General features: G+C 43.0%; 1 protein-coding gene across 1 annotated transcript; it reads right to left on the bottom strand.

Moving 5' to 3' along the window:
• Positions 1-378: 378 nt before the first annotated feature.
• On the bottom strand, positions 379-12,097 carry LOC146050425 (embryonic protein UVS.2-like). Its single transcript, XM_083167430.1, has 12 exons — positions 12,055-12,097; positions 9,990-10,037; positions 7,681-7,740; positions 6,011-6,145; positions 5,801-5,918; positions 5,290-5,468; positions 5,117-5,198; positions 4,855-4,982; positions 3,895-4,010; positions 2,068-2,293; positions 1,028-1,146; positions 379-597 (listed from the first exon to the last, which is right to left on the bottom strand). Exons 1-12 carry the CDS (start codon positions 12,083-12,085, stop codon positions 379-381), a joined length of 1,461 nt encoding a protein of 486 aa, XP_083023556.1. The 5' UTR covers positions 12,086-12,097.
• Between the last annotated feature and the right edge of the window lie 476 nt (positions 12,098-12,573).

A 12,573-nucleotide genomic window follows, 5' to 3' on the forward strand; every position in this document is an offset into this window, starting at 1 on the left:
AATTTAGGATTGCCAGCACCTGTGGGGAGCTAGGTAACTGATAAGAAAGGTGTCACCATAGGTGCTGGCAATCATACATTACCAGGGAAGCCCAGGAGCAGAGCATTGTGTCCTCCTGGAGAGGGGCATTCTGGGAGGTATGGATAATGTATGATTACCAGCACCTGTGGGGAGCTAGGTAACTGATAAGAAAGGTGTCACCATAGGTGCTGGCAATCCTACATTACCAGGGAAGCCCAGGAGCAGAGCATGTTCTCCCTGGAGGAGAGAGTCAGGTAGGCAACCCTGGTATTAGTATAGGAGAAAACCCCCAATTCTAGCTAATAGATGACACCAGTAAGACCAATAGTGTTTGTGTGGTGAATACATGGGGATATATTACTTACTGAAGGTGTAGGAAGCATGGAAACCCTTTCCCTGTGTGCTGCGATTACTGTGGAACTTCAATGTCAGAGTATTCCCAGAGGAGGTTATGGGAGGAATATCGTAATCAGCACAGAATGGACCATACACCGTATTGTGATCCCGGACCTGCATATAGTCTGAGATGCAGAATTGGGAATTCTCCAGTAGAAAATCTGTTACAGTCAGTGATATCTGTAAAATCCAGAAATATCATTTATGAGGAACAAATAGACATATAGAAAGCAGACAAGATGAATAAACCATTGTTCTCAAAACTGTGCTGACGTCTCTTATAACACACAGTGGTCTGTATTTACATGTTCTGCCTAGGTGCGCCATGTTTATAAGTATATTCTCTAAGTTAGATTCTAAGATTCAGTTATACAAGCTGTGATCTTATCAATATTAGCATCCTCCTTCTCCTCCTCCTCCTCCTTCCCCTCCTCCTCATCCTCCTCCTCCTCATCATGTGCCATACTGTATCTGTGACCACCCCCAGATCATGCAGACACTGTAGAATGTAAACTGTAGGTGTATGTTACACCTTCCTGATAACACTAAAGCTCCAATACAATAACTGAAACCACTGCACAAATTATCTTAGGCCACAAAAGTTCCTTACCTGATATCCCACAGGGGCTGTGATGTTGAAGGTACAATCTAAGTTTGGACTGTACGCAACGGGGTATCCAGGAGATGTAAAGTTCTTCTCGGAGGCAAAGAAATTTCCTCCACATTGTACTATAGGGAGATATGGTATAAAACAGAGGAAAATAGCATTTAATATAAATCCAGTAACGTAGCAGGCTATGTAATAAGATCTGATAGATAAATGATAATAATGAATAGACTGAGAGAGGAAGACAGATGGCGTTGGCAGGACAGGAGCTTATGGGATGATTGGTAGAAGATGTCTCAGGTGAAGTGGAGGTATTTGAGGTGAGACGGGGAAGAGCCTATATATAACTTGGATTGTACATAGATGGAGTACAGTACAAGAGCATATCTCCCAACAGTCCTGATTACCGCGGGAACTGTAATTAGAATGACCCCCATAGTGTATTCCATTTTAGTTTCATTGTCAGTAATTAGTAAATGTTCTAATTAATGAAAATACAGATAAAGTCACGCTCATCGTGGCTGCAACTAGGCGTGGTTGTGACTAGTTTGCTACTATGTCGCTTACAAGCCAATCTCACCATTCACACCCGTGGCCACTATGACTAAAGTAGACAAAATAATGTAGTGCGACTATGTGTGGCAGAGTGCCGCTGCATCAGAGTACAATGGCCACATCTGTATATATGCCACGGATCGCCATTCAATGCAATAAGCTTGGCTACATCTGTATATGTGCCACGGATCACCATTCAATGCGATCAGCTTGGCTACATCTGTATATATGCCACGGATCGCCATTCAATGCTATAAGCTTGGCTACATCTGTATATATGCCACGGATCGCCATTCAATGCAATAATCTTGGCTATATCTGTAGATATGCCACGGAACACCATTCTATGTAATAAGCTGGGCTACATCTGTATATGTGCCACGGATCACCATTAAATGCGATCAGCTTGGCTACATCTGTATAATATTACATAGGGTCATAGATTAGGATAATATAACACTTACACATTTGAGAACTTAGTACAGTACCTGAGGTGTAAGAAGCTTTGAATCCGACCCCTGTAACGCTGCTGTCACTGGCAAACTCCACCAGCATCTCACTAGTGGAAGCAATGATTAGTGGGATCAGACCAGTCCCACAGGTTCTGTCCAGCAACAAAGGATGATTCTTACTGGGACCATCATAAATCTTGATGTAGTCAGAGGCGCAATCAGTTGTGGATTGAACATCAAAAGCAAAGAAGTTCAGGGCAGCCTAAACAAGAAACCATAATTGATCAAATGCTTGTATGTTGTCAATTAACTTTGACATTAAACTCACTCTGTATTTTCATGTATTTACTTTTTTACCAAACTGGAGGACGGGAACACCTAGAGAAAGTGATCTCAAACTATTTTGCTCTTGGACCCGGTCAGACAATAAAAGTTATTAAAGCACCCCAGCAAGTTACCACAGAATGGTTGCCAGACGTGTCTGGTTAGCAGATCCCACAAGCATGGCAGCATTGTGAGGGTATAACACAAAAGTGATGTGCCCACTAATGCAATCCCTTCATTTCTCACATGATAGCGGGGAGGAGATCCCATTGGAGTCCCTGCCCTGTATGTGTTATTTTGTATATAATTATGCGATTGTTAAAGTGTACACCTGACTTTATGGATGACAGAGGGGCAGTTGGTAAAAAAAAAAAATTGGTTGACACAGATGAAGCAGTGAATGAGAGGAAAGAAGCTGATGGGTGGCACATGGTAGCATTAAGAGGCAGTGGGAGCCTGGGGAGGTAGGGAATGACAGGTAGTGGCAGCTGGCAGTAGGGAGTCAGGTAGGGTGAGAGCAAGAAAAAGGTTGAGTCAGTTGCTGGTAAGGGGATGCAGAGGGTGACTAGGGGAGACATATGGTGACAAAGATGGCAGAGAGACAGAGAGTGGCAGAAGGTGATTAGAAAGAAGCAAAGGTGGTTAAGGAGAGTCAGAGGGATACATAGGATGAATGTGAGGCAGAGAGTGGCATGAGGAAGCAGTGGGAGGTGAGGTTGACAGGTTGTGCCAGTAGGTGTAAGCAAGAGCAAAGGGTAGGCGTGGGACAGAGGATGAAGCAGTGGCTGCATGGCGATGCAGAGGATGACAGGAAGAGGCAGAAGGTGACAAAGATGGGAATGGGGGATGGGGAAAGGTAGAGTGTGATAAGAGGATGTATAAATTGGAAGGGGGATTTTTTATACTCCTTGTCATCACATCATGGTCAGCAAACTTGAGTCGCGACCCCATGCTGAGATTGAGAACCATTGTCTAAGAGGATGTGAAGAACTAGGGGACATTGTAAACTCTCCCATGTTTGTGGCACAACCTCAGATCCATTCCTAACTGACCACCCCCCACTTCCCCATTTTGGTTAATCCAGCTTTCCCCAGTGGCACCAAGGTGGAGCTTTCCTTACTGACCACCACCAACTTCCCCATTTTGCTCCATCCAGCTCTCCTCAGTGGCACCAAGGTGGTGCAGGTACTACTACCAGGTCTGTTGGAGGAGTCTGGGTCCCGCTTCCCCCCTCTGTTATTGCAGAGAGAGAGAACTAACTTGCTGCAGCAGCCTCTCTCTTCATCCCCAAAAATGCTGCTCAGTGCTGTGTGCTAAGTGGGGGACAGAGGCAGCTGCAGCGGCAGCCATTCCTCTCCTTCTCTTTACATGAAAAACCAGAACTGCGCCATCCAACGCATTCAAATAGATTGTCTATTATCAAAAAGTATTGGATATGTCTCCCATAAGTGACTGAACTGATATGAAAAGTGTCATATTATTCCTGTGTCTTGCACCTTCCTTCTGTCTGTCACCCGATCCTCCCATTGATTACTGTACCTGTCCAGATGGGGTTCTGATCAACCAAACACAGCTGGCACTGTTGGGATAGGCCGAGGGATAGTTGGCGGAAGTCAGAGTTCCATTATTATCATTCAGCAAATTAGCACAAACACCTAAGGGGCAAAACGTGACATAAATAAATGACTGTACATGAGGTAATGCATAACACGTTACATATTACTAGGAAGTATTTTATATATATATGTCCACATAGACCGGCACTATACACAAATAGTTCAATGTGGCTGCGTGTCAGAATATCTGTGATAGAGGCAGCCGTTGTTACTCATCCTTCCAGAATATAAAACATATAAGCCGGGAATTGTACAGTATTGTGTAGTATGATCACTAATCTGATAGCAGAGACATTCCCCATTGTTGGGAACCTACCAGTATGTTCACCATTGTATATACAGTATAGAGGTAAGCATCGCACGGTGGTGATATGCACTATTTATTCTCATAGTCTTTGGTTTACCTCTTATAAACGCTGCCTCTATTGTGTATAGGATGGAGATATATTATATGCCGGGTATTCTATATATACTGAGAAGCCTTTAGATATCATATTTGTGATTACATGTATAAATGTTTACTGTGTACGGTGAAGCAAGCGAGTCCCCCAGATGGTCTCCAATACTTGCTCCAGAGAAGCTACAACGATGAAGCTGATGAACTAGAATACAACCTACAATAAGGTGGTCTTACGTCAGTGATATTTCTAATAACTATAGTTCTAATCTTTTCCTATGTTGGTCAGAACATGCCCCATCTAATGATTGGCCAGCCTTGTCTTGTGGTTGAGCATTCCTATTGGATGGTTGGTAACCACACCTCATTACGTGCCCCCATGATATCATCTCACTGTGGGCACTGCATGCTCCAATCCACCAGCTTATTTGTTAGGGAGATAATAAATAATAAAACCTATATATACACATATATATAATTACTTACTGCACTGGTAAAGCCGGTTAATTTTAGAAATGTCCAAGATACTCAGTCCATTTTTTTGACCAAGGGGCACGGTTGGGTCAGGCTTGGGTACAATGGTGAGTTTATTTGTAGTGTTAGAGAATGCATAGCTGTCAGATAGATAAGAGACAAGATATAGGTGTAATCAGCACAATATAGTAATATGGACCATTATAAGACCAATGTGCACTAATTACATACAAGCATCATCCTCTATCAGGTAATAACTGTGGGCACAACTTACTTGGCATAATGCATCACTGAGCCATAGTCATACTCCATACCCAGGTTATTAGTGTTTACCTTCTGAAAGTTTATCTGATCACCTGGAACAAGGAATCTGTCATTACTACAAAACACATTCGCATGGAAATAACGCAAAGCACAACAGTTATGGAGTTGTTCTGTGTATAATACCTGGTGAGATGTACTGGTAATTGATGGTGACATAGTTATCACGGTCACTCCTCATATGCTCATGGTAAAATCCCAAGGCATGATCTAGCTCATGTTGTATGGCCCCTCTGGACATACAGCCATTAATAGCTATTCCAACCATCTGAGGTCCACCTAGTCGTCCAACAAATGAGGTACAGCTGGAAGCAGGGAGGAAGGTATTAGAGTGTGTTCTGTGGTTACAGGGTTGGACACTGTATACAGATACGGAGACTCAGTCACACACAGATATACAAGATGTATAGTCAGCACAGTCAGCAGAATCTCCCGGGACCAGGGGGACCTAGATTGGCTGTTTGACACCACAGCAGCAATGATGTATGAGGACACATCTGTACTTCCACCATTATCACTGCCAATTGGCTGAATGTCCACAGACTTCATAAAGTTTAATAATTTCCTAATTAGGCTTATTTGTCTCACCTAGACTCTAAGTGGACATATTTCTGTAACATAGAATGGAAGAACCTACCCATATGATGTATTAATGAAGATGTAATCCTTCTCTGTTGTCCGAGGTACAAACCTCACACACGTCAGTGTCTCAATTTCCTCCATAGCATTTGTAAACACCTTGACTTGATCGGCATCTGTAGGGAAAGGAGGTTGGATATATATTAATATAATAGAACAGAAGTTGGCCATGACTACTTCAGGACACTGCTATGATGAGGATACTCACTATAAGCAGTGGATAAGGTGTACGGAACAGGCACAGTCCCATCTGCAGCTTTTTTCCACAGGCAACTTGTACAGCTGATTGCGCTGCGTCCAGTTTTCACAAGCATATCTCCTTCATGTACGGTGAGGTTGTGCTCTACAGTAACCAGACATGGACAGGAAGCATTCATATGTGGTGTACCATATGACATTCATTTCAGGGGATTCATTTCATCTTGTAATATTATAAGAGAGATAAAGTAACCAGCTGACTGCATGTTGAATAAGCGTTATATCCTGTCATAGCTTTGGGCCTGGTCATTGAGGGGAGCCCAGCGCCAGTGGCACAGAGTAGTTACAGCTGCACCTCCCTGCAGGATTACTGACAGGGGACCAGGAACAGCTGCTTGTGGGTGCAAATAAAGATGGCAGCAAAATACAAAAGCAATGAAAAAGATTGGAAGATATTATCTTGAGACCAGTGCTGTCACTGAGGGGTGCGGGCTGCACGTGGGGGGCACTAGCTGAGGGGTGACACAATATCTCATGCTTAGTAACAGCAGCCAGGAGCCGCACTATAACATTACTGTATACAGACAGGATTCCCAGAGGATGACAACAGGGGCCGGGGCCACAAGACTGTCCCCCTTACTCATGAGACTTCACCCCTATAGAAACAAGTCAATGGCCTTTATTTGCCAGTGCAATCCAAGGGCATGCGAGCAGTGCATCCAGCAGAACCAGGTGTCTCCAGAGGTAGGGACGCCACTGCAATGTGACGTGGGAACAAACTGAGCCACTACTATGAATAATAAGAAACAACAGTATTGTGAATGAAAGAGCAAGGTTCTCTATAGCTGCGTCTCTTCTGCATTAGCAGATGGGCCACTAATAATGGTATTACGGCAACTGTATGTCTGCAGGTCAGTAACTACCTGTACTACTACATGTTACATTGTCACTTTCCATACTCTGTATCCTTCTAGACTTCCTCCTTTTTGGTTAGATACTGTATACCTAATGTCCCTGTATCAGTGTCCTTTCTCCAGTTCTTAGAGGTCATATTAATGGGTTATATTTATCTATGATACATGTGATGCAATAATGTGATTTATTCTGCTACGATAGTATGACTATTTATTATTGTAAATTCCTTACGCTATAGCTTTTATGTTCTCTTAGTTTCTTTTGTTATTTGTAATATATAATGTATAAAATCCCTTGATTTAAAGAAATGACGTATCAGTTTTGGTGTAAAGGTAAAGGACAGGCGAACATCACAGTTTCGTGACAACTAGTAGTGTACCAACCTCGGGAATTTACACAGCAGTGAGTCCCAAACGTCATTTGGTAACAATCTCTCATGTGTAATTGGCTGAGCCGTGTAAGAGACTCTTCCTGATTGGCTGACTGTCTACTAGTTATCCATGTTCATAAGAGATTAAACCCTTTAGCAATTGATACTACTTAAGAACAGCCCATTGTCAGCATAAACATATTTCATGTATAAAGTGTAATTCTTCTAATTGGGGACGCGATGTATAAATGCGGTACACACCCGGGTTATTTTTAGGGTTTATTGCATTTCAGTGTTTGGTTACCCTATAGAAGCCCACATTTCACCCTTACATCTTTTAGTTACAGTAATGTTTCTGCAGTATTTTGGCATTATATATCTCTGCATTGTTTTACCTTTGTTGGTTGCAATAATCTTGCTGAAGATATTTTCTTGTTCGCCATCATCTGTATGTTCTGTGAATATAATTATAATAAATTAACCACAAATAACGTACAGTATCTGGATATAATGTGACCTAAACATTTGTTGCAGATGGTGAAGTGTAATACACAGCATCATTCTAGATTAATGTTATATTGTTTCATTTGTGTTTTATTTGCCACACATACCCTTACGTAAGACAAGATAAAAACAGTTATATAATATTAATGAGCTCCCATGATGCAGTGGCGACAGCTAATACATACAGTTGCAAATGGATTAAAGGCATTAATTGGAATTGGGTACTATGGGAGGCCTGGCTCCAGTGGAGCTCAAGCTCTGGGTACCGAGGATGAGAGAGGACGTGCCGCTGGCCCCCTCTCCTAAATCCTCCACTGCGCCAGGAGAGAAGGCTGGCAGGGGATGCATTCATATGCAGATGGAGACCCTGCACCCCTCCAAAAAGGTATGCTCGAGGTGCTCCTTCACCTCTAGCATCTGCCAGGGGAGTGTAGAGCGCTCAGCAATAGCCATAAGTGTGGAATTTGGGAGTGTTGTGGCCCTGCAACCCCTGGCCATGAGCATGTAACCCCCCTAGCAATGAGCAGGCAACCGCCTGGAAACGAGCATGTAAACCCCCTTGGTGACACAAGGAAAAGGAAGCCAGTGTGGTTTGTGAAAGATGTAGCAAATATTGTGAAAGCAAAAAAGTTGCAGAATAATGAGAACAAAGAGGTGTATCTTGTTAGACAGAAGGAGGCTAAGAAGGTAATCAGACGTGCAAAAGCACAGGCTGAGGAGAAAATGGCCCAGTCAGTGGATAAACGGGGAGGGGGGCATATTTTCAGGTATATAAGTGAAAGGAGAACAACAAAAAGTGGAGTAATAAGACTAAAGACAGAGAGTAGAAGTCCTATTGAAGGGGACAATGTAATATTATTATTATATTGTAATAATTATTTATGATCAGTACTCACTGCTGAAAGAGAGGGGATGGGGCCACAGTGAAGTTGCAAGTATAGCCAGAAAAATGAGGGAGAAACAAGTGCATTTACAGAGGAGAAAGTCCTCACAGAACTCTCAAAACTGAAAGTTTATAAATCAATGGGGCCAGATGGGATACATCCAAGGATACTAAAAGAGCTTAAAGGGGAGCTATTAAACCATTATCAGAATTATTCAACAAGTCACTAGCTACTGAAGTAATCCCAGAGGACTGGAAACCAGAGAATGTAGTCCCACTGCACAAAAGTGGAAGCAAGGAAGAGGTTAGCAATTATCGACCAGTGAGCCTTACATCAGTAGTAGGGAAATTGATGGAAACACTCTTAAAACAAAGAGTTGTAGAACATCTCAAAACCAGCAATTTACAGTATCCGAAACTGCATGGGTTTACTGGGGGAAGATCATGTCAAAAAATGTTATTGACTTTTTTGACTAGGTGACTAAAGTAATAGATCAAGGTGGGGCTGTAGATGTAGCTTATCTAGATTTTAGTAAGGCTTTTGACACTGTCCCACATCGCAGACTGCTAAAGAAACTTGGTTGCATAGGGAGAGGTGTCAGCAGTTGAAAGAAAGAAGTAATAATGCCACTGTATAGGTTTTTGGTACGACCTCATCTAGAGCAGTGGTTCCCAACCTCAGTCCTCAAAGACCCCCAACAGTGCACGTTTTCCAGGTCTCCACACAGAATCACAGGTGAATTAATTAGCTCCACCTGTGATCTTTTAAAATGTGTCAGTGAATAATGAGTGCATCTTTGCTACTGCCAGGAGACCTGGAAAACATGCACTGTTGGGGGTACTTGGGTACCGAGGTTGAGAACCACTGATAAAGGCCCTTATTCAGATCTGATCGCAGTACAAATTTGTTCTTAAAATGGGCAAAACCATGTGCACTGCAGGTGGGGCAGATGTAACATGTATAGAGAGAGTTAGATTTGTTTGAGTTATTTTGTTGCTGTGCAGGGTAAATACTGGCTGCTTTATTTTTACAATACAATTTAGATTTCAGTTTCAACACACCCCACCCAAATGTAACTCTCTCTGCACATCTTAAATCTGCCCCACCTGCAGTGCACATGGTTTTGCCCATTTTGAGAACAAATCTGTACTGTGATCAGATCTGAATAAGGGCCAAAGAGTACTGTGTTCAGTTCTGGAGGCCATATCTCCAGAAGGATATAAACACATTAGAGACCGTACTTGTTCTTGTTATTGTACTGTACATGTGTATTGTGTATTTAAAATAAGATAATGATTAATTCTTAAAATACGTACCTGGGGGGGGATTTGATGTCTCATTTGCCATTTTCAGGGCTTTTGGATCTGTAATACACAAAGTAAAAATATTTGTGATACATAAAAACAGCTACATGAGGTAAGAGATTGCCTTGGCCGTACACTAGCTGTATAGTGTGTAACTGGGGTCAGGTGTTGCTTTGTGGTAGTGAGTCTCCTGATATCTGTACCAGGTCACTGATATATTCCATCATATGTGTGTAAAATGCACACAAAACAACCGTATAGTAAATGACCATAACAATGGACACTACATTTACCTCGTACTGTAGTCTCCTGAGTGGGGTCGGATTATAATATGGCCCAACAGCAAGTTTGGGTAATTCAGATGCTAATTTACCTAATGTTTTAATTAACCAAACCTACATAAAATGTCTCAGTGATGACTGAGAAGCTGCGTACACACGGGGCGATTTCAGCATATATCGCTGGCAATATGGTCGCTGAGCGCGCGCTCCCGTTTTCAGCCCCTTATGGTTGCTGGTCGGGGGAGCGTGCTCCTCCAACCAGCCACTTCCCCGCCTCTTCTCCAGGCAGTGTCATTTTCATCAGTGACCATCTCTGGTCGCAGATGAAAACGGGCCACTGAGCAATATGATTGCTGAGCAATATATTACTAGCAATACAGTATATTGCCAGCGATCATATTGCTCCATGTGTACGCACCATAAGGGTGTAATTAAACACTGCTGGTGATAGTGGTAGTGGGTACAATCTAGGATTGTAGTTCCCAAACTATCATCAATCACAGCGCACTAACGAGTTAGCATTGGTTTCACAGCGCACCTACATTGTCTATTGATAAATCTGATAAACCATCACTGAATTGTCCAACACATTAACACAGAAACAATATGATTGTGTACACTATTCATTAAAAAGAAACAAACAGGTACTTGTTTCCTAGCACGGCCACAATCTTAAGTAATCGTGTCCCTTAATTAAGGGACACGATTACCCCGATGGACCCGATTTCTTTTGAAATCAGGTCCATTTTGCCGGCTAGGAAACAAAAATCGGGGGCATCGCGTCGGTCGGGACCATTAACATTGGTCCCGACGCGACCGACGCGATGCCCCCGATATTTGCATTGACTTCAATGTTAAAAAAAATTTTAACATTGAAATCTTGTCGGGAACGGTAAAATATCGGGGGCATCGCGTCGGTCGGGACCATTAACATTGGTTCCGACGCGATGCGACGCGATGCACCCGATTTTTACATAGGATTCAATGTTAAAAAAAATTTTAACATTGAAATGGTGTAAAAATGTAAAAAAATGTGAAATGGGTCAATATGACCCATTTCACATTATAAATGTCCCCGTCGTCGCCCCACGATAGACGGCAACCCGAAGCGTGGCGAGCGCAGCGAGCCCGCGAGGGGCGGCGGTACGCGTCCTCCGACCTTTTCATGCCCTACTATCCACTAGGGCGTGGAGTGAGAATAGAATAGTGTGGCGAGCGTGGCGACGCGGACACCTGTGAAGCCCGCGAAGGGACGCGATTACCTGTGAAGGTATCCGCGTCCCCTCGCGGGGCTCGCTGCGCTCGCCACGCTTCGGGCTCGGTGGCTCGCTGCGCTCGCCACACTATTCTATTCTCACTCCACGCCCTAGTGGATAGTAGGGCATGAAAAGGTCGGAGGACGCGTACCGCCGCCCCTCGCGGGCTCGCTGCGCTCGCCACGCTTCGGGTTGCCGTCTATCGTGGGGCGCTGTGTACGCGCTTCAATTTGGGGGGGTTTGGAATTTTTTTCATTCAATCCAATGTAAAATTGGGTCCCAGGGACCCAATTTACATTGGATTTAATGAAAAAATCGGGTCAAAAATCGGTCGGTCGCGTCGATCGCATCGCATGCGACCAAATCGCATGCGATGCGATCGACCCGATTTTTTTCAGCACGACCACCCCGATCTTAATCGGTGTGGCCGTGCTAGGAAACAAGTACCAACAAACATATCTACTGTACAGTATATACCATGTACTGTGTATATAACCATGGGAATATAGATTATGCCTATTCCTAAAATTCATACTATACCTGGATGGGATTTTGCAATCACATTGATCATTGTCAGTGTATTTGGATCTGTTAAATATACAGAGAAGGATATTGGTAAAGGAAACATTACATAGTAGGTGACTAAAAACAAAGAGTGAGGGGAGAGACAGAGAGAGAGAGAGAGAGAGAGAGAGAGAGAGAGAGAGATACAGTAGGTTATTGAACTACTGTACTGTGCTATAAAAACTGAGATCTGATAAGAATTCTCTTTAGTGATACATTTAATGAATTTGACTTCAATTGGTGAATTGTCATTTTGGGTCTATTTACTCTGATTCTCGGCATCTCAGTGCCTCCCGTTATCTCTCCGTGTACCTGCTTCTGTTTTCCTACTTACATGAAAGACAATTTCTAAAATATTTTTTTTACTAAAAAACTCTGAAAAAGGGGTTTTTTACAGCTTGTTCACATTTCTTTAGTATAACCTGAATGCAATAAAGGGGTTTTGGAGCAGTCCCCCCCCCCCCCCCCAAAAAAAAAAAACTGTTTAAAACACTT

The sequence above is a fragment of the Crinia signifera genome, chromosome 12 (genome assembly GCF_055691185.1).
Source record: "Crinia signifera chromosome 12, ASM5569118v1, whole genome shotgun sequence".
In the NCBI taxonomy this organism is placed as follows: domain Eukaryota; kingdom Metazoa; phylum Chordata; class Amphibia; order Anura; family Myobatrachidae; genus Crinia; species Crinia signifera.

Excerpts from the sequence above, each read along its gene's own strand:
- LOC146050425 (XM_083167430.1), bottom strand. The coding sequence starts at position 12,085 with ATGATCAATGTGATTGCAAAATCCCATCCAG. Across the intron at positions 5,919-6,010 it reads CACCTTATCCACTGCTTATA|ATGCCGATCAAGTCAAGGTG; the intron begins GTGAGTATCCTC and ends CTTTCCCTACAG. Across the intron at positions 4,011-4,854 it reads TAACCGGCTTTACCAGTGCA|GTGTTTGTGCTAATTTGCTG; the intron begins GTAAGTAATTAT and ends TTTGCCCCTTAG.